The sequence below is a fragment of the Ambystoma mexicanum genome, chromosome 2q (assembly GCF_040938575.1).
Source record: "Ambystoma mexicanum isolate Mex_15411 chromosome 2q, UKY_AmexF1_1, whole genome shotgun sequence".
Taxonomy (NCBI): domain Eukaryota; kingdom Metazoa; phylum Chordata; class Amphibia; order Caudata; family Ambystomatidae; genus Ambystoma; species Ambystoma mexicanum.
In genome coordinates this window covers 65,340,212-65,365,280 of record NC_090924.1, presented here as the reverse complement: position 1 = coordinate 65,365,280, position 25,069 = coordinate 65,340,212, and the positions used below count along the sequence as shown (strand labels likewise).

Below are 25,069 nucleotides of genomic sequence, written 5' to 3'. Positions count from 1 at the left end.
AAAAACAGTGGTGTCCCGGTTGCCGGGGTGCTTGGCACAGGCAAGGCGGCCACGAGGTGATCCGGGAAGGCGAAAAGACGGGCAAACTGGTTATCCCCACCAGTCAAAGGAAGAAGACTCTCCGGACTGGAGATCTCCTCTGTCGTTGGGAAAAGTGGTGAGACGTTTCAGCAGGGCTCCACCGGTGGTGTCGTCGTTGCAGGTCGGCTCAGCTTCTCCCTCTTAGCATTCTTTAGGTCCTGTGGCGACTTCTGAAGTTCCAGTCCCCAAAGCCCTGCTTTTATGCAGCAAACCCCCATTCATTCAGCGTAGCTGTCAATCAAACATGCTAAGTGGTGAGTCTTGAGTTGCCAAGGCAACTCAGTCCAGGGTGTCTAAACCCCCTCCCACACCCCCTGTGGTACCCAGACAGAGTGGCACCACTTTTGGAGGCTTCTGTGGAAAAGCCTGCCAAAAAGTGGAACAAAGGGCTCGACTTGGGTTGGAGTCAGAGAAGCAAACCAAACGCCATTTTGGAACCGAGTTTCGGCAAAAAATACCAACCGGTGATTTTATATTTAATAAACCAGCGGTATGTTCAAGGCTATATTCAAAAGTGGTAGCCTCGAACAATGGGAAAATCCCATAGGAAAATATTTGCGGTCGAATATAAAAAGTAGTATCCACTGCCACCAGCCAAAACTCGATCAGGGGGGACGGAGACGTGCCCCCTCGAACAACAGACCCCAGGGCAATCGAATAGCCCCGACCAGTACGTCCACAATATGATGGTTTGTACTGGTTTCTGTTCATAATTTGGGACTAGTAAAGCCAATGGTGACTTTACATGCCCTGGGAGACAGTAGTCAGTCCCAGGGTATGGAGTCTATGTTTGGAGGTCGCTACGACACCCCTGGGTTACGGCACGGAGGGTGCTGTGTAACCCACATACCAAAAACACATGAAGCCCTATGGGGTAAAGGACCCCATAGCCCATAAAACACATTCAAAGTCAAAGGAACACCTCAAATCATGTCTAAGAGTGGGAGAAAAAGAGTCTCACTCTTAGCAGGAGAAAAAAATAAACCCCAAAAAATCCAGCAAAGCTGCTGGGGGACTCACTAGGTTTGGGAAATTAACTTTAGTACGTCACTACTCCCTCGATTCCATCCGAGGACAGGATCTGGCCTTTGGCATGGCAGTCCTTTATTCCGCAATTTGATTGGGCATGCTAAATTTGTGTTCTAAATTCTTTTCCCACCTCCTTGCTTTAGTACTGCTTTGGGAGTCTCTCAAAGATATGCAATACGTCAGAGGACCCAATCCCCTCGAAGAACAAGTTACTCTCTTACCTGGTAACGTTCTTTCGATGGGATGGTCTGACGACGTATTCCATATCGCTCCCTCCCTACCTTCCCCGCTGCAGAATTTCTTATGCGATTGCAGCTTACGTTTCCGCAAAGCCTTGTGTGTCTGACTGGCAGAAGACTGGTGTCACACGTTCTGGGGGAAAAAACTACAACTGAGGCTGCGGGCGTCATGCGTCCTACTTATCACATCGGGTGACGTCGGCCCTCGGAGGAGGTCCTCGGGGATGGCGCATCGACGCAGGATGCAGACGCCGAAAATTTTCCGAAGCAGCACAGCTGTGGTGATTACTGTCGAAGATATGGAATAAGTCGTCGGACCATCCCATCAAAAGAACGTTACCAAGTAAGAGAGTAACTTGTTCATCCCCTGGCTCCTTAGATTTAGAGTAATTGATACAGGTGCGTCGTTTCACCAAAATGCCTGGGGTAGCGGTAGTGACATCACACGACCCCTGACGACATCACACAAAGTGATGTAATTTGACCCCACCCCTAAGTGATGGAACACGACCTTTCACCCCTTGACAAAACAGGAAGTGGCATCCCATAGCATTGTTCCTAAGTATAGTATGAAAAATATGGTTACGATATAACTATAATGTGATATACATTTCATACAAATATGGATTGCCATATGTATCATTAAGATCAGTGTGTATAGACCCATATTACCAAATTACTGTGAATGCAAGCAGACATCCATGGCCAAATGATAATGTCTTTATATATATATATATATCACTTAAGCTTAACCGCTTTATATAGAACAAATATACATACAATATCACCCAACTCATTTATCGACCTCAGAAGGATGAAAGGCTGAGTTGAAGTGTTTAAGAACAGACTAAATCAGTGACTCATCCCCTGAAGTGTACCTGAGATAAACCTTTAATGAGTCTAGCAATTATTGTATAGAATTCCAGAAAGACAAATGATTTGTAATTCCTATTCTTTCTTATTTATGGTCACTGCTGAAAGTGTTAGACTTGTGGAACCCTGTTTTTTTATTAAGAGGCATGAACAAGAAAGTCAGCCACTCCAGAACCAAAGCACCACATGGCGCTGGCCCCAGGAGCTTGCATTTAAAAAATCGGGTAGTAAGGGAGACCACAGGGGTAGCAAGGGAGACCTCAGGGATTGCAGGTGCGACCCCTGGTGACCTCTAAATGACGTCCCTGAATTGATACTTCCGTGAAGTGTTGGAGCACAGACGTCACTCTGAGCAGTGTCGTCCGTGTGTGCCTCATGAAGAGGAGCATGTCACCTGCGTATAATGCAAATATGTGGGTGCCTATTTTGCTGTGTATCACCCGTATCCCCGAATCTTGCCTAATCAGTGCTGCCAAAGGTTCCTTTGCCATGGCAAAAATCAGTGGAGACAAGGGGCAACCCTGGCGAGTGCCGTGCCTGATTTGAACCTGTGCCGTGAGCTGGTTATTAACCACAAATTGTGTGGAGTGATTCTTAAAGTTCACCAACACCATGCGGGTAAATTTAGATCCACACCCAAAGGCCCTCAGTGTGTGCTCCAGGATCCCCCATTGTAGATTATCAAAGGCATGCCGTGCGTCTAGAGCCGCCACAGAGAAGTACTGCCCGTATTTAGTCCCGAGCTCTATCACATCGATCGCCCGCCTTATATTATCCTGAGTGTCTCTTCTGAGGATAAACACAGCCTGATCCATATGGATCATTCTGGGCAATATCTCTGCCAGCCTGAGCGCTAGGATTTTGGCATTCATTTTTGCACCCCCGTTCAAGAGCCATATAGGGCAGTAACTCGTACAATCTGTTGCGTCTTTCCCGGGTTCGAGCAGAAGGGATGTTGTGGAGATCCCCATATCCTCCGTTACTATGCCACAGTCCCTGATCTCATTGAAAGGTCTGGTTAAAGGTTTTATCAACCACTCCGTAAATGTTCTATAATAACCATTCCCAAACCCATCCAAACCAGCTGTTTTGTTGGGTGGCATGAAACTAATGGCCCCAGCTAATTCCTCAGAAGTTATAGGTCCCTCTAGGTACGCCCTGTCTTCGTCTATCAACTGCGGGAGTTGAAGCCGCCTCAAAAATCCAGCCTGTCGGCTCAGACTTTTGTTCTCCTGTGACAAAACCTCTGCATGAAACTGTTCCACGATCTTCAATGTATCCTCCTCCTTATTTTTCAGCATACCGGCCCCATCCCTCAATTGTATCATATAATTCTGCGCTCTCTGTTTCCTGAGCTTCGCCGCCAGAAAAAGGTTGGCCTTTCCCCATGGATATAATGACTCTGCTTTGTGTTAAGCAAAATGGACCTCCAACTGTGCTCTATCGTCTCAGCGTCTTTCACCTCTTGTTCTAAAGCGGTCCACTGTAGCTCTCTATTTCTCAGGAAAGCCGACGTTTGTTCTATAAATTCCCCCTGATAACCGCCTTGCCTGCATCCCATACCACTCGTCAATCCACCTCCCTTGTATCCTTTTCTCGAAAGTAATTTGCAATTGCCCCCTCCATATGTGCCCTAAGTGCCATGTCTCTAAGAGCCAGTTCATTCAGCCTCCATCTTTTCTTCCTCCTACCCTCCAGGCCAGGTACTTCCACCTGCAGAACCACTGGGCATGATCTGTAAAATGGGGGACCTTGATATCAATTGAGAGCACTTGTGGTATCAGAGTTGCGGATACCAAGACCATATCTATTCTTGAGAAGCCTTTGTGCGCCGCCATCTGGTGAAAGAACCTCAATTTTTTGATGAGCCCCAGATCTCTGAAAAACATCCCCATGGCATGCCAAAATCTCATATCATTACCCGTGGGGGCCAATGTTTTGTCTAGTATGGGATCATTTACACAATTAAAATCACCTCCCACCACTACCTGACCCTCACACCAACTTCCAACCCACTAGAGTAACGTGGCCAAAAAGCAATCTTGCCCCTCATTGGGAGCATACACCGTAATAAACATGAATTTCTGCTCACCCACCATGCCTGTATGTACTAAAAACTGATCATCAGGGTGCCGATACACAAGTTGCTACATAAATCCCAATGTGGTGTTTAGCAATATTCCCACCCCTCTCTTCTTGGTTCCATTTAATGCAAAAAACCTCTGAGGAGAAACCCCTTGTGTCTCATCATCCCCTCGTCCTGTGGAAGCAGATGCGTTTCCTGTATGAATGCCCCCCTACCCTCATCGTGCCAGCACACCTCTTGCCTCCTGGGTGCCAAGCCATGCCAATCAGCTAAACAAGTAGCAAACCTCCCCCCACTACCACCCTTGTAACAACCCCAACCACCTTTCTTTTCAGCCACATGTGATGTCGCTGTCCCAACCAGGACTGAAAAAAGGTCAGAATCCCGAGTGCCTCACCCCGCGCCCCCACCCCCTCCTATCCGACCACCCCCAGCCAGAGTCATATGAAGATTCCTTCCTACCCCATCCACCTGAACCCCTCTTGCCCCACCTTTTAGCCAAAGCAGATCATCCCACCAACTTCCCTCCATCAAATACATAACATTGAAAACAACATAAGCTCAATAATAGACGTCATGTATGACATGGCAGAAAGCGACATGTATTGTCTAGAATGTATGCATTACTTCTGACTGCAGGGAGTGCCACTAGATTAGCAGTTAGAGACAAATCGGAGACAGATCTGGGTGCCTCTTTTTACTGACTATGGATAGTCGAAAGTAATCCATCACAAAAGGGTGTCCAGAAACGCTAAATTACAACCCATCCAACTGTTCATAACACACAGGGCATATATGACACCTCTAAGAATATCAGGATTCCCTGGTGCTACAGAACAGCGCTGCCCCAGATGCAGTGCCAAAGAAGCCGAAATGTTGCACATGTTTTGGTCTTGCCCGAGCATAAGGGGGTATTGGGAGGAGATTGCAACCAGAATGAATTAGGGAGGGCGGATGTTAGACATCCTAAGCCCCGGCGGCAGGATTACTGGGAAATTTTCCACACCCAAAAAATGCATGCCATATGCACAAGATGAAATATTTGGCATACATTTTGGCTAAATGCAGAATTACCATGTCTTGGAAGTCACCAACAAGCCCTAGAATAGAAGATTGGTGGCGTGACCTACACAAATGGGTCCTAGCCGAATCAGTAGTATAGTAACGGGCAGCATACAGTACAGGCTGAGACTAACAATGGTATAGTATCTTGGAATACATTGACACAAACTTTATTTGCCCCAGAGTCATCAGACTCTGAACTAGTAGGCCTGAGCTTGCAGACACCACATGATTAACATACACAGCTCCATAGACTAGGAATCATAGGCAAACACAGTTGGGGATAGGAGGGACAGAGGGAAGGGGTAAGTTAGTAATATTGTTTGAACTGCTTAGCTCTAATTGTGAGGCCTTTTGTTCTTTCCTTTGTGTGGCTTTCCTTGGCTAACTATGTAAGCACAAATGCTGGACTTTCTGATTGTAATGTGAAGCAAGCAAACAAACATTTTCAAAAAAACTATAAAGATGTATAAAAGAAAATACCTCAGATTATCATCAACAGCTACAATGATTTTGCCAAATAAAGAGTACTCCCAAATTTATTTTGTCTAGCAAAAAATCGAACCTTCCAAGAAATAAATTACAGATATTACAGTAAATCAAATCATTAGTTCTCCTTGATGTAGGATTGTTTACTGGGTTAAAGCGCCTGCTGAGGATAACTTGGTTAAAGTCTATAGATAACATCATAGACTGCTGATAGTCAGATTTCCATCTTTCCAGTATGGGCAAAGATCAGTTATTTTGAGTTAACGAACACTCATAATTGTCTTTTTCTAAGGTTTGTACACTGACGAGTTTATACTTCATTGGATGTCAATACTTTTCATACTTTTATCACTAAACAAGGTTTGTATGTACTTTTGTGCATTGTGCTCTAACAAACTTGCCTAAAAAAAACAATTACAGCTTTAAATTTTTTTTTAAAAAAACAACCAATTCCATCCAGTAAGAGAGGCCTCTTCCCCCCCCCCCCCAAACCTAGAACCGATTCCTTCTCAGATGTCATCCACCTTTCGCAGCCCACAACCTCCCCTTTTTGTGGAAGAACACCCCTGTCACCATCTTTCCATTCTTGCTGTGCAAGGTCGACGAATCTCCAGTTCCTCCTGCATTGTTGCACTCGCTTCCCGGGTGGCATCATTCCTCCTCATTAGATCTTCCATTTCATCCTTTCTGAGTATATGAAATGCTTTGCCTTGGTACTCAAATCTGATTCCACACAGAAAAGTCCATCTGTACTGGACACCTCTGTCCTTAACCGAACTCGTGACCAGCCGCAACTGTTTCCTTTTGATCAGTGTTGTCTGAGCCATACCTTGGAACAGCGTGAGTGTGGAGTCTCAGAACTTGATTGACTCTTGCCTGCACGCTGTCTGCATGATCTGCTCTTCGGTCTAAAAAAATGTATTCTCGTCAGCACATCAGGAATTAGATTTGTTCTTGTTGGTAGGTGGTATATACCCTGTGCGTGCAGTCCAGCATGATGATGTCATCTGCATTGTGTCCCAAAATTTGCCTAAACAGGGTCAATACATAGCCCTCCAATTCCGTGTCCCTCTTGGACAAGGGTATCCCCCGGAGCATGATGTTGTTCCTCCTGGATCTATTTTCAGAGTCCTCTTGCTTGCCATTCCATATGTGGATCAAGTGCCGTCATTCTGCATGCCATCTCCTCCTGTTCATGCCCCTGCTCGCACAAGGATGTTTCCATCTCCTCCACTCACTTTTCTACTGCCAGCACCTGTTTATTAAGATCAGTGATTGATTCCGTAAAGTTGACAACAGTCTTTAATTTCTTTTTTAATTTCAGCCAGCATGTCTTGTAAATCTGACCTCCTTGTAGGTGGGTCCTCGACCTCAGTCTGTACATTCCGCGACGGTGATACGTGGACCTGTGCCACCATCTGTTGTGCCCTCTTTTCTGTTTCTTGCCCCTGCATCATGGTTTTTAATGTTGCCAGAGAGCGTAGCTTTCTGTTTGCCTCATTGCTTGCACATATTCGCTGCAGCAGTTTAGGTCCCCCCCCCTGGCCGTTACTGCGTCTCTTTTCCCCTTATCTTCCTGAGTTGTGCTAGCAAACTCCAACCCTGGGTTCCAGACCGACCAGAAATAGGGGAGGGCTGCCCTATCCCCTGTTGTGTGAGGTTCCACCAGAGAGCAAGAGCAGCGTGGGCTGGGTTATAACTCTTTCTGTGTGGTCTGCCACGAGGATTTTTAGCTGCAGTTCCATAGCCTGCTGCTCCTTCACCACGTGGCTCTCCGTTTCCTGATTCTCCGGTATGCCTACTTCCTCCAGGCCCAGCCAGGTTAGCCCTTGTGTGCCAGTGGAGCTCCATGTTCCTGCTCCCCACCCCCAGGTCAGAAAGACCCCTTACCGCACCTTCAGTTGTTACGTGTCTGATTGGGGGATGGGAGGTAACAGGGTAGTCGACTCCCTCGATCGCCATCCTCCGCTTGTCAGGGGTTGAAGGCTACCTAGTAGTCAGGCGTGGGACGTGCCGGGCTGCTGCTTCTGCTTTGCTAATAGTGCGTCCGCCTCTTGGGAAAGAGTCGTCAGAAACTCGCTGTGGCACGATCTCTGGCGTTCATGCCGCAGTCTGCTCCGGACTCAGAGCGCTTGTTGCCAGGGGGTTCCGACCCCAGCCTGCTGAGTCGGGGATCAAATCGGTTCCAATTGGAGGTCTGGGGGCCTGCATGTGGGCTCAGGCCTCAGAGCTCACCAAAGCAACATCCAGCTCAGTAACCGGCAAGCCATGCCCCCCTTCCACTATATCTTAACTGCTGATAATCTCTTTTGTTCAAGTTTCTCTCTTTAGGAAAGCAGTCTCCCTTTACGATTGCCCTTCTTTGGTTCAGGCTATGCTAATTTACAATTGCCCTTCTTTGGCTTGGGCAATGCTGGTTTACATTTGACAGTCTGTGACTTGGGTAATGCTGAATATCTGGTTCAAATATTGCCCCCTCTGTGCTTTGGCCATAAAAGTTAGTCTTTCTTCATTCAATCTTTCTTACTACAGGTATCACTCCAACAACGCTTTAAATCTTTAGTTCGGTATTCAAATTGCTTCCAAGCAGCTGGCTGTCTAATGCAAAGCGCTGCAGGGTCATCCAACTAAGGTACAATCATTGGCCTCTCCCTGTGCGCCTGCTCCACCCGCTGCTGCTGCAGTGCCTGCTTCTTCTGTCGGTTTGTGGGCTTCTGCCGGCTTCGGGTGCACTCCTGCAGTCTGCGCCTTTCAAAAAGGGAGCCTAGCTTGCTCCTCTTATGCTACAGTGCTCACCAGCCGCCGGAGTAAGGCACAGGACAAGGACAGTCTCTCTCTCCCATGGGACAGCATTTCAATGCACCGCTTCCCGCTGCGTGACCTCTGCACTTCAGGTTTTCAACTTCTATGACTCTTTCGGCACCATGCCCCCATAATCCGCTACAAAGACTTTGTTTCTCTGCCTCTGCTGCATCCGCTTCTTTTGATGGTCTGCACCTGAAGGGGCTTTACATATTTAAAGGTCCTGCTCAGGTATGGGTCATCAAAACCACTAGACTGTGCACTGGAGTTCTGTGCCTCTGTGCCCCTCTTCCCAGTACTTGGAGCATTATTGGACTCGAAGTCCCTAATGTTCTGGTTCTTTTCTATCTCCTTTAATTCTCTCCGATCCAACGATTCATAAAATGTATCTTCAGAAGGAGTTTTTAGAAGAATGGATGGGTGATTCTTGAATGTATAATTCAAACTCAAGATGGAATTAGAGGTTCCTAGTGACTATTTCGAATGACATTTTTTCGTATGCCATAATATCGAAAACATGTCACCGAAAAAAAAAAAAATTGAATGTCTTTTTTTGTTATTTTTTGTTTGAAATGGCTCTTTTTTTGCCCTCTGTAGTGCCCTGGCTCCTCATTTCATCTCTAAAACCCAGGACATCCTGTCCATCCTATCCTCCCCCTCTACTTTCTCCTCAACCCCTGGCCTCCCTGCGGCCACCTCTCCTCCTCCCTTCTCTGCCTTTCCTCAGTTTACCCTTGACTAGGTTTCTAGACAAGTGCAATCTATGAAAGTCTCATCAAAACAGGGTCTTCCCTGTTCTTCCAAAACCATCAAGGACAACATTGACACACTCTCTCCAGCCTTGGCCGACTTCTGCAATCACTCTTTCGCCACTGGAAAGCACTCTCTTGTGCACCCTCTTCTCAAGAAACCCTCAGCCAACCCCCTCCTGTCCCATTAACTATCACCCAATCTCCACCACTGCTTTCCTGGGCAAACTCTTGGAAAAGCTGGCCATCTCGCAGCTTAATCTTCACACAGAATCTGTTGGTTGTCTCTATGACCTTCAGAGCAGCCAGAAGCATGGAAACTGGTCTCCTGAACATCCGTGAAGACCTGCTTTCTAACCGTGATGCTCATCACCCCTCTGTCCTCATCGTACTCGCTCTCTTCTGCTTTTGACGCAGTCAACTATGCCATCCTGCTCAACCGGCTCTGTGATAACCTGGTTATCACTGATCAGGCCCTGGCCTGGCTGACCTCTTTCCGCTCGGACCGATCCTCACAGGTCCAACTTGGTTCCTTCCTCTCCTCTATCTCACTCTCAACCTGTGGTGTTCCCCAGGCGTCTAACCTTTATCCCTGGCTTTTCAACCTGCACCTTTCTTTCCTGTCACTGTCTGGGCAGCCTCCCTTGGCCCTCTTCCTGCTCCCACCTGTGAGGCTAGAACCTTAGGGTCATCTTCGACTCCACACTCTCCTTCTCTCCTCACATCTCTGACATCTCTAACAAGTCAAACTACCAACTGCACCCCCTCAGCGGTATTCCTCTTTCCTCACCTTCCCCCAGAATCTCACTGTCTCCAGTTCTCTCTAGGCTGGACTACTGCAACAGCCTCTTTTTAATCTGCCTGCCTCTACCGTCCGCCCTCTACAACTCGCCCAGAACAGGACTGCAAGGCTTGTCCTTGCCTCAAGCCTAGGGATCGTATCCCGCCAGCCCTGAAATCTCTCTACTGGCTCCGAGTGGCTGCAAGGATCAAGTTCAAGACCCTCTGCATTGTCCACAAGGCCTTCTGGGGCCTTGGACCGCAATACCTCCAACTATCTCTTCGTAAATATCTCCCTACTCAAGCTCTTCGCTCCTCTGCCTCCAACTCCCTCAGGGTCAGTCGCTTCTCCAAGCAACGAGTTGGGGGTAGATCTCTTTCTTTGGCTGGCACCTCCCTCTGGAACATCCCCCCTGCCTCTCTGAAACTTGAGCAGAAACATCTCTGGTTCTGGAAGCACCTCAAGACCTTCCTCTTTGTTTCTGTCTTCGCTCTTCCTCTCCGCTGCTGATCTCCTATCTGATACTGCACTGGTCACCTGGCTACCTTCTGAATTCGGGCCGAGGTCCTTGCCTGCCCAGTTTCACACCTGCACTGCCTTCTGGCAACCCCTGCACTTTGGCCTGTATCTGCAACCCTACATTCCCCTTACCTCCACTTATTGGACACCTGCTGTGTGCACTTTAACCCTCACACTTACCACCTGCTGGCCGCACTTCTTGTTGTTTTGAGCCATTGTATGGCACTTCCCCATCGCCCTCTTCCCCTGGCACCCTTTCCCCTCCCCTGTCCCCTCCACTTGCGCGATCTCAATGTCACTAGGCCTAGTAAGATCCTTGTCTTTGTCCTCACTCCGTTTCCCCTCCCTTGCTTCGTCGTGCCTTGAAACACTTGTGTATAGACGCGTTATAAATGCCATATCGTATCATATGATAATCTGTCCATCAACTTGTCCAAAACTAAGATCGTACACTTTGGTAGGAGGAAGTCTGCTCTCTCTAATAATTGGCCACTGGGCAATTCTATTCTTGAGCATGCCAGCACCTACATATATTTGGGCACGCTTTTTCACAGTCGTTTGGAGGAACATTGAGGCAAACGTTTTGAAGAAGCTGGGAGCCCTTAGGCACCTGACAAGGCAGTTTGGCAGGTTTTGCCTTAAAGGCATCATATAGGTGTATCGTACTAGTCTTGTGCCCTCAGCTGTCTATCAATGGAAGTGGGCCTGTAACACAATAAGAACAGATTTGATGTATTAGAAGGTATCATATTCTGGAAGGTTTTAGGGCTTGCTAATGCAGTACCTATCTCAGTTATCAGACTGGAACTGGGGCATTCCTTCTTTGTTTGTACTGGCCATGATAAGGGAAGTTAGGCTATTCCTCAAAATACATAAGTGCAGTGGCCACCCAATCTGGGCACTGATGCATGCAGCTAATAATGCAGGCAATCATGTCTGGTTAAATACTATCTTCAAAACGTGTAAAAGCATTTTTGATCATGATTGAATGGCAAATTGAGTGGACACTGATGTACAACAAAAAATGGCGGCTTACAGCTCGGATAACATTTATAACCGTAAGCTGGCTCTGAGTAAAAAATCGACAGTCTTTAGTATGTGTGGCCATTCATAAGAGGTTGTCACTTCTCCCCGAGGATGTGCCCCTGTCAATGAGGCCAGGTAGATGAGGCCACTATCCATTAGTCCCCCCCTGGGGGTGGTACAATGCAGGAGGATCTCATGGGGCAGGGACCCCCCCTCCATAAACTCTAGAGGAGAAGGACAGACACCTGGATAGAATTAGGCACAACATCCCCAACTTAACCTTCCCAAATCTTCTAATCAACCTCCACTTGCTAGAACTTCCATTTGCTATTGTGGCATTATACCATTTACTCACTCCAGTACTGAGACGAAAAACGCCTTGGGGGCAGGTACTGACCTGAAGAGGATGCACAGATGCGGTAAGAGCACCTATGTCAACTCAGAAGAGTGTTCTAGCCTTCCAGAAAGAAACATACCTGTATGGACTTTAAACACTGAAGAGGGACTTGACACGAAGTCAAACTGTCCTCAGGGCATGCAATGTGTATATGTCTATTAATATTGCCACCCAGGAATGTGGATCTGTAATTAATCCAGCTCTGAGTGTGCGTTTCGGTTACAAAGCTCACTGCCATTTGTGCACATGTATTCTCAAACCCAAATTTATAAATCTGTTACCAACCTCATTGCTACATGAACACCTCTGTTGACACACCAAACCAACCTATGCATACCTATTAACTAACCAATTACTCCATGTACTCTACTGACTTCAAACGCCCTTTTCATTTGCCATCCCTTAATTCACTACACTGAATGCAACTCAAACGGATTTGCTGCCCCTAAATCCTCACTAGATGTCCAGGGGCAGCCACGTACACCTTCACTGCGTTTACATTCCCTGCTAAGGCATCCCTCTGTTCCCTCAGGTGCCAAAGGTGAACTTGAACCCATCCCGCAGACCAAAGGCTGGACTCACCTCCTGCCCGACCCAAAAAACTCAAGCAGAGAAGCCATCGTTGGACTACCAGAAGCGAGACTTCCAATCAGGAGATGCAGATGCTAATGTAAGTGGTATCATCAAGTGTCAAACACTGAGGTGTTCTGCTAGTGCTGCTCACGGACTTCAGACTAGAAGGCAGAGGGTGGTCTAATGCAGGCTCCAGAATATTCTGCTCTTTATTCTAAAAAGTAAGTCTTATGATGAGCATTTGTTGTCAGTGGATATGTACTAGTACCTCTGTCCTATGTGTTGTGTTCATCCTCACTGCGGGGCCATTGAAGGATGGAGTACAGAATTAATTAATTGAGAATCGAATGCAAAGTAATCACTGACAACTGTCCACAAAGCAATTTAATTCTAAGAAGTATGTTTGCAGTAAGCGTGCTGCATGCTCTGGTCTGGGAAGAGTGGAGTTTGAATGAGGGGGATGGAATAATCCTGTGTCATCTCCTGAATGGGAGTACTGGCTAGAAGGCCTTGAAGAGATGCTGCGTTCACCTTGATAAAGGAGCTGCACTCCATTCCTCTTGAAATGAGAAATTTCAAGATCAACATACATTTTTTGTCGTTTAACATATGTTAATGTGATTTTATACTGCACACCACTGCCATTTTCATGGTCTCCAGGTGCTCTGGCAGACCTCAAAAGGAAGACTCGGCTCATATAGGTCAGTCAGTGGGATAGAAAGGGAAAGCGCTAAAGAGTTTTGCTGTGCAGTTGGTAGCGTCTGTTCGGAAAAACGGTCAATGTGTGCTGGGTTTGTTTTTACTTGGAAAGGATTAGGTTGTTTTTGTTGTACGAGTGTGTGTAGGATGATCTGTGTGTAATTGGCCTAGTTTTCTGTAGTGTGTTTTGTTTGGTTGTGTGTTGCTGAGTGTGTGCATTTTGTGGTAGTTTTAGGTTTTTCTCTCCGGTAGAGGTATGTGTGTTTTGTTTGGTGTTTAAGGGTGAGTATGCAGGATATCTGAAAGTTTTTAGTAACGTTAGCTAGTGATGCCAGTAGTCTGCGCCCTTCTATGTAATTGTTATGTTGGTCTGGCAGAGTTCACATTCTTCTATGGTGGCTTGTGTTAAAATGCTTTATTTCGTTGGGGTATCCATGTTTTGGTTTATTAGGTTTCGGTTGTTTTGGGTGTTTCTCTTGTGTTGGCGGTTTTCCTTCAATGGAGTTTCCTGTTTAGCTCTGTGAGTTAAAGAGCCATGTTATTAGAAATGTTCTGAATTTTAGGTGGTCATCTGTTGTTCATATTTCCTTCAGCCAGTCCTTGTCAGACTGCTGTTGGTGGAGGTAATAATCATGACTGGCAACTCTGAGTGAGTTGGCTATGGGATGCAAAGCCTTTACCTGAGGTGGTTAGTGGTGAGCAGGTGTTGAAAGTGGCCTTTTGAAGAATTCAATCATGTGTATGTGGGCATTACGTGCCCTTTTGCTGAATGGTTCTGTCTTGGGCAAATGTTAAATGCAAGGTCTTGGCAGTGTTCGATGATGTAAGAAATATTATGCTGGAATGAGATGTAACTGTGATCCGTTGAGGTGGGAAGTCCCAGCAGCTGCTCTGAGATGGGCTGGTAAGAAATGTGACTTGTGATGATTTAAAGGCTTCTATTGGATGTAGTGGAATAAACCATTTGAGTAATGCGTGTTATATTTGGGCACTCTGCAAGGAAGGAGGTGTTTTTTGAGCAGTGGCTGGTGAGAAGGCTTCAGTGCAACAACATTTTACCACTTTTGTATCCCTAGGGCATCAGCAACCTTTCGTCTCCCGCCAGCTCTCTGACATCTCCAACTACACCCTCCAGCATGGCCCTCTCCCTCTCCAGCACCAGTGGCTTTGTCTCCAGCCCCAGCCAGAAGTCCCTGCAAAGTATCTTGGGTAAGGGCACTACATGTCACAACATTACCACAGCTTAACGTTTTTTTGAGATCAAGTTGAACTTAAAAAATATGAATTTTACATGCCTCGTTATTTGGTGCGCTTGCTATTTGACTATTTTGTTATTGTTCAACAGTCCATGAAACATCGATCCATCTATCTATATATAAAACACATAGGTATGTTGCCCTACTCAGCTGATGCAAATTTATCAATGTCCAAATCGCAAAGAGCACCAACTTCAACAACAGCTACCATTGCAACAAACAGACTGAGTACGGTTCTATGCGGTCACATTCACCTTCCACTATGGCAAACATTCAGAAGTAACTTCTTTCCACACCTGCTTTTCTTCACACAGGGCACAGTGGTTCCAGTGTCAATAAACAGTTTATTACCAGCTCAACGTTTCTGTCTCTAAAGAGCAAAATGCTGTAGGACGAATGCCTCAAATTTCAATTATGCAATATAGGGCTCAAAATGAGACAATGAATCTGTACTAGCAAGAATGTAAATATTTTATGTTTATTAATTCATTATAAGTCAGTATCAAAATCCACAAACACATATACAATGGACAAAGGACATTTCATAATTTTCATCATTAATAATACATACATCAGATGATGTGCAAAAACCCTGCTTTGAAAGTGCAAATGTGCATATATGTGCAAAGCAGGACTTTTTTTTGCTTGGAACGCTGAGACATTTTATTTGAAATACATTTCCTAACACAGCATTCGGTTATTGTACACAGCCCTATTAATGAGAAATGTAAAATGTCAAACTACAAAATCATCACTCTTGCAATCGTCATTTCTAACTACAAAAATCACCACTCTTTACAATCATCTACTAAATGTTAAGAGGTGCAAGCAACTCTTCAATATTATACTTCACTTATTCTAGTTTTGATAGAAAACCATCTAGAACCAAGTTAGAACTGATGTCCGTTGTCTTCGGGGCCTGACTGTTTCATAGGAAGGTGCCTGATCTGTTACTTGATTTTCACAAACCATAACGTAGAGTCTCTATCGATACATTAACTGCTATTGGATTATTTAATAGGGAAACACCTCCATCTTCTAGTCCGAAAGCACAGGTAACAAAATCCTCTAGCGCACATTTACTTCTTCTGGCGGAGAGGACAGACATGTAGACTGTTCTTTAAAATCTTACTTCTTTAGTTAAATTAGGTAAAATGTTTCACTCAATCTAAGTGAGCTTTAAATATCTAAAGCATCCCCTTGAATTCTCTGCGATCAGAAACCACGTGCCGGCATATTAATATTCCGGCAAAAGTGATATGACGAATATTAGACAAAATCTCATAGAGCCCTTTGCATCATATCAATAGTGCTATATTCTGCATGAAATAAAGGAGAAAGGAAGGAGAGAGAGAGAGCCCCAGAGAAAAGCAAGCTGGTGAAACCTTCCCTCAGTTTCCTTCTACTTTTTCTGGCTACTTCAACCCCCACGCCATTCCTTAGCCCACCGATTCAAAGGCCTTTTGGAATGCAACTCCTTGGTGTGATACTTGCTTTTGCTATTGGTGTGCTTCCTTGAAGCATGTTTCCCAAGAACTTTCCTGCTGAGAAGTTTCTGGGCTGGAGGATAGGTGCTACCCACCCTATTTAAGATCAAGAGAGTCAAGACCAGCAGTCTGGCCATGAATCTGCATAGCCTTTCGATAGCTGACCTGAGCTCACAGGCAAATTTTATGTCCCTTTTAATAATTTTGTGCGCTCTCAGTGACCCATACCACATCCAGGTATGGTGTATTATTAGAATACCCTGCCACAAGACAGATAATGCCATAATTATGTTTTTGGGTCTGAGCTACAGGAGTTAAATGCAACTTATTTATTTATTGTTTGCTTGTTAGGTGCTTATACAGCGAATACATTCTATTTCAAAGCACCCACAGGGCAGAAGGGAGGGAAAATTGGGATTGAAGAACATTAAAATACACAAATATAAATACAGTGAGGGGAAGGAATGGACAAATGTACTATGCCTTGTGAGTATTCAAAACGTGCACGTGCAGCAAGGAAGAGGGCAGTGGGGTACGTGCTGGGGTGTGCGCGCTAGGCGGTGAGCCGCAGATGAAGTGCAAGGTAAGTGCAATAAAGCCTGGATTTGCTTTTGGTGGAAAAGTGTGAGTCTCCAGGGCAGAGGGTGAACCGAGGCAAGTGCTGAATCTAGACAGATGCTGGGAAGGTTGGGTGTTAGTGGTCAGGGTCCCAGAGGATGTATAAGGGTCCAAGACACCAATCACAGCAACTGTGAGGTTAGCAGAGGAGGAAAGAAGGGAAAGAGAAGGAAAAAAGGAAAGTCTTGAGGTGCTTTTGGAATGTAAGAAAGTCTCGCTCAAGACGTAGACAGAGCAGGGAGGCTGTTCCAAAGGAGGGATCCAGCTGAGGAAGGTGATCACCCTCCTGCTCTCTGTTTACCTAAACGCTTTACACACAAGGAGTTGGAGCCAGAGGAACAGAGGTCTAGGAGGAGAGTATTTTGTAAGAGAGAGTTGCAAATGGAGTGGTCCCAGGCCCCAGACAGCCTTGTGGATGATGCAGAGGGATTTGAATTTGATCCATGCAGCAACCGGGAGCCAGTGAAGACATTTTAGGGCAGAAGAGATGCAGACCTTTGGCTCAAGGCCACGGATAAGTCTCGCGGCTCTATTCTGGATAAGCTGAAGGGGTCGCAGAGTGGAAGAAGGAAGATTGAGGAGGTGGCTATTGCGATAGTCAAGCCTAGAGAGAACCAGGGATCGGGAAACATTGAGCTTCTGGGGGAAAGTGAGAAAAGTGGGAATTCCTTTGAGAAGGAAGAGTTGAAAGTGCTACTTCTGTGAAAGTGACTTCTGTCTGCAGTCACTTTGTGTCACAGCAGCTGCCAATCAGGGCACATGTGACCTGTGAACCTGCTTAGTGCCACAGAAGTGCAGGTTCTGCAGATCAGTAGACAAATGCAGTAGGGCACATGAGTCTACTATTCTTTTTGCATGGAGCTATACGGGTGTCTGTTAAGCAGACCACACTTTCTGAGATTCATTACCTGCATCATTTTATTAGTTAAATTAGTTAATAAACATAAATAACTAAGGTTCTACACCCTGACCAGATGGCACTCTCTCACACTTATTGTACCATATCGTTTAAGAACAGGGTGGAGGTGAGTTTTTGCTTATGCTATAATGGGAAGAGAAGTGGTGAAGTCTTTTGTTTCTTTTTTATGTAAATCGTGCAATTGGTTAAACATAAAAACCTTCGCACATGAAAAATGTCATAATACATTCAAAAGAAAATGCAATCAGAGCAAACATAGCCATAATATGTAAATATTACACAACCATATTACCACAATATTTCCATAAATATAAAACCTGGCAAGTATTAGATAAACCATACCATAATAAATACCATTTCATACATTTGTTGTAGAATACAATTTAAAATTACCTAAAATACCTAAAATCATCACATGTAATGCACTTTATCAGACATCACTATTTTTTAAAACTCTTTCCATTTATAAAATACAGCCGCTGCAACTATCATTGGGCTACCAGAAAATACCTGAACCCAGAATTGATCTCCGATAATATTTTAAGCTGTTTGAGCAAATTTGCTGTAACTTTTCACTTATTTAACACTGAAAGTTGGACATAATCTAAGCACATGCCTAGCCATTTCAGTTTCTTATATGAAGTGGTGTAGTTAAAGGGAATTTGTAGAAGTCTAAGAGTCAGGTGTATTTTGGAAAGATAAAGTTTGAACATTAGGTTTGTTACATTGGGAGATGTTGTGGTCTGAGTATTCTGTGTATTTTAAAAAGGGCCGGTCAAGTCTGAGTAATTGGTGTTTTGAGTACAGAACAGGCAGCATCTCACACTATAAGTTGTGTTATAAACCAAGGGGTTGGAGCTGAATATTAAGTTTGTTACGTTCCCAAAGAGCTGTGATTGAGTAGGAAGTATGTTACATACAGAGGTGCAGTTGGAATATTAGTTGTTTCTCTGAGGAAGGGAAGTCTTTCAGTTTTGGGTGTTTTTCATTCATAGACGATATCGCCTGAGTATTATCATATGTAATGTTCTAAGTTTTCATAATCTTTATTGTACCTTTACTTGACTCAGAAAGGGGAATCTGAAAATCAGGACTGCTGCGTGGTATGTGGGGGTTTCAGATCAGCGGTCTACCCAGTGTGAGTGGTTGCAATTGAATAATGCTATGGACAATACGTAGACGAATCAAGAAAGGTACATGAGATGTGCTATATGTCAAAGGAGGTGAAGCTGCATGTGATGTGTATTCCAAGCAGACCATACAGAGGTATAGTAGATTTGTCATCTGCACGGGGAATAACCTGTATACAAGGAGTGTCACATATGCATGGAGATGGAATCTATAAGAAGGTGGTCACCGCAAGAAAGCCTGGTATCTAATTATTAGTGTTTGCACCATCAATTCAATTGTAGCACTTGTTGGAAACCGAAGATAAATAACTATCAAATGGACTTGAGTATATGGTGCTAATTATAGTGGAAGGAAGATGTTTGTAAATTCTAATGTCTTTAAAGAGATGGTGTTATTCACTTTTTCATGTAACTACCTCTCCAGATGACAATTTTGTATTTTTTTGTATTCTGTTGTTTGCAAAACTGTGTGCATAGAGAGTGTTCCAAGAGCCCTGAGCTTGACCTTAGAAAAAGCCAGAGTTGTTTTTCCTAACTTTGGGAGTTAAGAGTGCTCTGGTTGAGTTGTCTTGTCAGATACGGTAAATTGTTTTCTGAGAAGGTGGGGGTTGTTTTGTTCGAATCACTGCACAATGAAGAAGGACTTGAGTTTCAAAGTATGGTATTTTTTTCCTACGGAATCCTTTGATGGTAATTGTACATTGCAATTTCTTTCAAACTTTCACACTTGAGTCTTTTTTCAGGGCCTAGTTCTAAGTTCCGGCATGTCCAAGGGGTCCTTATGCATCGTGACACCCACATCACCAACCTCAAAGGGCAGAATCTCACCACGCCTGGAGAGTGCGATGGCTTCTGTGTGAACCGGGAGCGGATAGCTATCCCGCTGCTGATGTCTGGAGGTCAGATATCTGTTCTGGAGGTAAGGACAGCGCAACCCATTCTACTGCTGCGCCAGCATTCAATGCAATTCTTATAATTCTCCTGATGGTGGTCTCCTCATCTCTTCTGCATTAGGCTGTTTAGAGATGAGTTACTGTTTTTGAAAAGGGTGATCATTTTTTTCGATTTTGGGATCCAAACATTGCTCTTTGTATTGACAAGGACATGGCTTTCTCACCTCGAGTCTGTCTTTGAAATGTTATGAAATATGCCAGTACAAAAGCCCCAGACTAGCACAGAAGATTTTGAATTAGGAACCCCACTCCTAATGATGTAGTGGGGTTATTGATTGCTGTTAGAATTTACTGAGTACTTTAATTCTAATGACATATTTGAAACAAAACTACTGTTAGGACCTCTTCCTCTATTCAGGGTTTCTCTTCCCTCCTGTGATTCCTGCTATAGATTTGGTGGGAGAAACTAACCATGGGGTGCTGCCAATCTGTGCACATTGGGAACCAATTTTGTGAGTCCATAAACTGGGCCTTTCTTTCATCCTACCAGCTTTCAAGGTCTGGTCGCCTTCCGGATACATCAATACCAACGATTGAGAATGGATCAGCAGTGGCAGACTTCTGCTGGGATCCCTTTTGTCCAGAGCGCCTTGCAGTCGGTAAGGTGTTAGGGCTTCATTTGGCAACTAGCAGAGAAAGAGCAGCAGGACATAAGAGGGGGATGAGTGAGTGATCAGGTAGGGTATAGGAATGAGTCTGCATGACCGACAAATTGGGTAAATAGTTAAGGTGGACACCTTGGTGAATAATGAGGATGTACAAGCATTTGAACAGAGGAGGGAATGCAGAGAGGTTGGGGAGGAAGAATTAGCCAGCAAGGTAATAGGCGCATGAAGGAAGACCCAATAGCAGAGCTTGAAGGAATATCCAGCGAGAGAGCAGAGTGGAGGAATGAGAAGGTGAGCATGCAGGGACCGAGAATATGTGAGCAAAGATGAAGGCCAAATAAATGATTAGCAAGACAGGATTAGTGGTGGAATTTGGTGGAAGGATTCTTGAATCAGCAGAAAAGGAAGTCATGTTGGCAAGTTGTGAGGATGGTTAAGTAAAAAGAAAGGAAGGTCAAGTGAGCAGGAAAGAATGAGTGAGTAAGCACAATCAATTCTACTGTTAGGAAACATGAGTGAATGAGCAAGGAGGAAGACTGGTTTGTGAATGGAGAAAGGATGAAAAGTGAGTGAGCAGAAAAGGAGGGTTGTTGTGTGCAGTGGAGTAACTTTTCTGAAAATGTTGGGGGGCATGATGCCTTTGGGCCTTAGTTTGCGCTCTATACATTTTCAAATAATAATGACATTTAAAAGAAAGGGGCCCGTTCAAATGAGGGGGACAAAATGGTGTGCCATGAAAGTTGGGGGGAACAAACACCCTTGTCCTCCCCCCTAAAATGATACCCATGCTCGTGAGCAGGGAAAGGGTCGGGGGTGCGAGGAGTCCTTATGAATGAGCATGGAGACAAAAGTGAGTGACAAGGGAGGTAGGTCAAGTGGACTAGCAAAGAGGTAGACCTCCTAAGAAGGACATATGAGTGAGAAGGGTAAGAGGATGAATGAGCAAGCAAGTGAAAAGTGGATATGGGATGAATGATTGAGCAGGTTGAAAGGATGAATGGATGAGCCAAATTGTGTTCCCTGAAATAGTCAGACATCTTCACTGCTGACCTGCAAAATTTCTGCCAACAGGGCAAATGTTTTGGTACTGCAAGCTGAAGTTGAGGTGCCAGTAATTTGGCAAGTAGTTGTCTCGTCAGACGAGATCCCTGTGGAGGGCAAGCTTAAATGTCATAGAAATCCTACTTCTCTCCTGCTTTCCTGAGGGAATCCAGGGAGAGACACCTAATCATTGAGTATAAGCAACTTCACCCTTCCACGTATAAAGGATTATTTGGATTTCATTCATAATAGTCATATACATCGATTTCTATTTCTAGTATTTAAAGGATAATTAATTTTACTTGGGTTAGTTGTATGGTGATGCAGGATTGCCCAAGCCTGTGAATGGAAATCCAGGAAATGTGCTAAGGGACTGGGGTATTGCTGGGTATAACCCTTGTGGGAGTAGGAGCAGAGATGTTACCCTCCCTTTGGAGTTTTACAGAATTGGGATACACTGAGACTTGGGGAAAATGTGTCCTGCAGTACAACCCTGAGTAACATGTTGTTCCTTTACAGCTGGGGAAGATGCCAAAATCCGCATCTGGTGTTTGCCCAAAGGTGGACTCCAAGAGACACTGTCACAACCAGAGACTGTCCTCCGAGGTAGGAGCACTACAGTAGTAAGATTAGCAACGCTACTTTGTGACTGTTAACATCTTGTGGACGAGTGTTGAGTGTGATATATGATATGATATGGCATTTGAAACGCTCCTATAAACAAGTGTTTCAAGGCGCGACAAGGCAAGGGAGGGGGAACAAAGGGAGGACAGACAACAGTCCTACTAGGCCAAGTGTCATTCAGATCGCGCAAGTGCATGGGATTGGGGATAGGGGAAAGGGAGAATGCAGGACATGAGAATAGAATAATAACAATAAGTAAAGTAACAGCCAGCAAGTGGCAAGTACAAGGCAAGTGCAGAAATCAGGTGTCAAGTGCTGGTAGTGGGACTGTTGGAATACAGCAACAGTCCCCAAGTGTGGGGGTTGCCAGGCAGCCAGTGCAGGTGTGTGAGACTGGCGGGGGGACGACGTGGGCCCAAGATCAGAGGGTGACCAGGTAACCGTTGCCTTTTCAGTTCAGCCAGGAGGTCAGCAGGGGAGAGGAGGAGAAAAAGCCAAAGCAAAGAGAAGAGTTTTGAGGTGCTACCGGAACCGGAGATGGTTCTCCTCAAGTTTCAGGGTGGCAGTTCCAGACGGAGGCTCCAGCCGAAGAAAGAGATCTACCACCAACTCGTTGTTTGGAGAAGCGACTGAACCTGAGGGAGTTAGAGGCGGATGAGCAAAGAGCTCGAGGAGGAAGATATTTAGGAAGAGAGAGTTGAAGGTATTGAGGCCCCAGAAGGCCTTGTGGACAATGCAGAGGGTTTTGAACTTAATCCTCGCAGCAACTGGGAGCCAGTGCAGAGACTTCAGTCCTGGAGAGATACGATCGCTGGGCTTGAGGCCAAGGACAAATCTCTCAGTCCTGTTCTGGATGAGTTGCAGAGGGCCAAGAGTAGAGGAAGGCAGATTTAGAAAGAGACTGTTGCAATAATCCAGCCTAGATAGAACCAGAGCTCTGGAGACAGTGAGATTCTGGGTGAAGGAGAGGAACACAAGAATACCTCTGAGGAGGTGCAGCTGGTAGTGTGACTTCTGTGAGGAGAGAAGGAGAGTGTGGAGTCGAAGATGACCCTGAGGTTTTTAGCCTCGCAGGTGGGAGCAGGAAGAGGGCCAAGAGAGGCCGGCTAGAGAGTGACGGGAAAGGAGGGGGTGGGGGTGCTGATGAGTAGAATCTCAGTCTTACTGGCATTAAGGCAGAGGTCATTGGCGGCACAACACTCCTGGATAGCAGACAGTCAATGATGAGAGACGGAGAAGAGGTGACCAAAGGCAGCCTGAAAATGAGCTGAGTGTCATCCGCATAGCACTGAAAGTTGGGGCAGAGGGCGGCAATGCGGTGGGCAAGAAGTGCCAGGCATTGGTTGAACAGCCAGGAAGAGAGGTTAGACCCCTGGGGAACACCACATGAAGAGAAAAAGATAGCAGAGAGGAAGGACCCAAGTTGGACCTGGGAGGGTCGGTCAGAGAGGAAAGAAGTCAGCCACGACAGGGCCTGATCAGTGATACCCAGGTTATCACAGAGACATTTGAGCAGGATGGCATGATTGACCGTGTCAAAGGCAGAAGAGAGATCAAGCAAGATGAGGACACAGGAGGTATTAGAATCGAGGTTGGAGAGCAGGTCTTCACGGATGTTCAGGAGAGCAGTGTGGACTCTAGAGTGTGGAACAGGCTGTTATCCATCATTCCCTTCTGTGTGGGAGTCTCTGTCACACTTAGTTGTGTCAAATGCTCCGTGGCCAGGAGCATCTAAGAAATGTGGATGCCCCGAAAACCATACAACATGATTCGTAGTAGAGCCAAGGAGTCATTTTTCCATCATAAGATTCGATAACTTTGAAATACTTTACAAACTCCTCCAAAGTACCCAAAACTTGGTTACTTACCTTGAACATTGTTGAACTCTGTTTCTATTAGAGGGCCTGTAGACATTAGGCTTAGTAGTTGAATGTGGGGTTTACCTTCTAATACTTTAAAACCTATGTTATATTGATTAACATCTTTTCCCACCATGTTATATCATTGTTTCCGTTTTGGTATTTAAACTGTGTAAATTCTAAAGTGTGGCGTTTGAATGTGTCTGCCTGTGCCTATGTATCCCATTTAGGATCTTTGACTTAATGCATGCATTAATATTGCAAAATATAGATTGTGTATTTACTTGTGTGGACCATCTATTACATGTCAAGCTCTTGTGTTTAATTATCTTGTACACCAAACCCCAACCTCCATAGTTGAAGCCTAACTCTGTGTACCCGTTATCAAGAGAGTCAAGTTCAGACATTTGTGTGAAAACCTTTGCATGACCACGAAGTTTGGCTTCCCAGAACCCGAGGCAAGGGACATCCCTTTTAAAAACACAGTACAAAACGGTTAAGCGCTGATAAAAACAAGTGTCAAAGAATAACAGCCTTATAATAGATTATCAATAAAGTTATTTGTATTTTATGGAAACAAATATCAAGCACTTATTAGAAAACCTACATAAAAGGTTAACACTTTTGAATAAGAAAACATACCAACTGACATTACAAACAGAAAGTTGACGATTTACAACCAAAAAAAAAGAGATAATTCTTTTGAAACATCTACGCTGAGTAAGGAAGCAAAGTGTATATGGCCATTCATGGAGAAACCTTCCTTCTGGTCAATCGGGCTATATATTTTGTAAACTCAACCACTGGAGTTAAAACCTATATGAACCTCAGTTCCTGAGTGCTGAGAGTAAGGCAGAGCTGAGGCCAATGGCTCTATTTATATTGCCCCAGACCTCATGTCCAGACTCATGAACATGCAAGAGTCGAGCAAAGAAAACGCAAAGCCTCCTGTCACCCCATGGTCACTGAAAGGTTTTCAGAAAGCAGTTGGTGCTGGAACATGTTTCTAAATTTAGGAGTCTGTGGAAAAACGACATTTGCGGGAGATACATACATTTTTTTGCTTCTTCCATGCGTTCACAGTGGTGTAATGTTATATCACGCACCACTTTGTAAGATCAAGGACATGCAGGGTGTTCTACCATGCAGCAGGAGTAATGCTGGACCAT

At 45.1% G+C, this 25,069-nt stretch overlaps 1 protein-coding gene across 1 annotated transcript in view; it reads left to right on the top strand.

Annotated features, from left to right (window-relative positions):
* Positions 1 to 25,069, top strand: part of CORO7 (coronin 7) — a 1,792,839-nt gene that overhangs the window by 1,559,078 nt on the left and 208,692 nt on the right. Inside the window, exons 13-17 of the mRNA XM_069646849.1 lie at positions 12,666 to 12,803; positions 14,482 to 14,614; positions 19,559 to 19,734; positions 20,259 to 20,367; positions 21,937 to 22,023. Of these exons, the coding sequence (XP_069502950.1) occupies positions 12,666 to 12,803; positions 14,482 to 14,614; positions 19,559 to 19,734; positions 20,259 to 20,367; positions 21,937 to 22,023 (643 nt within the window). The remainder of the gene's footprint in view (positions 1 to 12,665; positions 12,804 to 14,481; positions 14,615 to 19,558; positions 19,735 to 20,258; positions 20,368 to 21,936; positions 22,024 to 25,069) is intronic.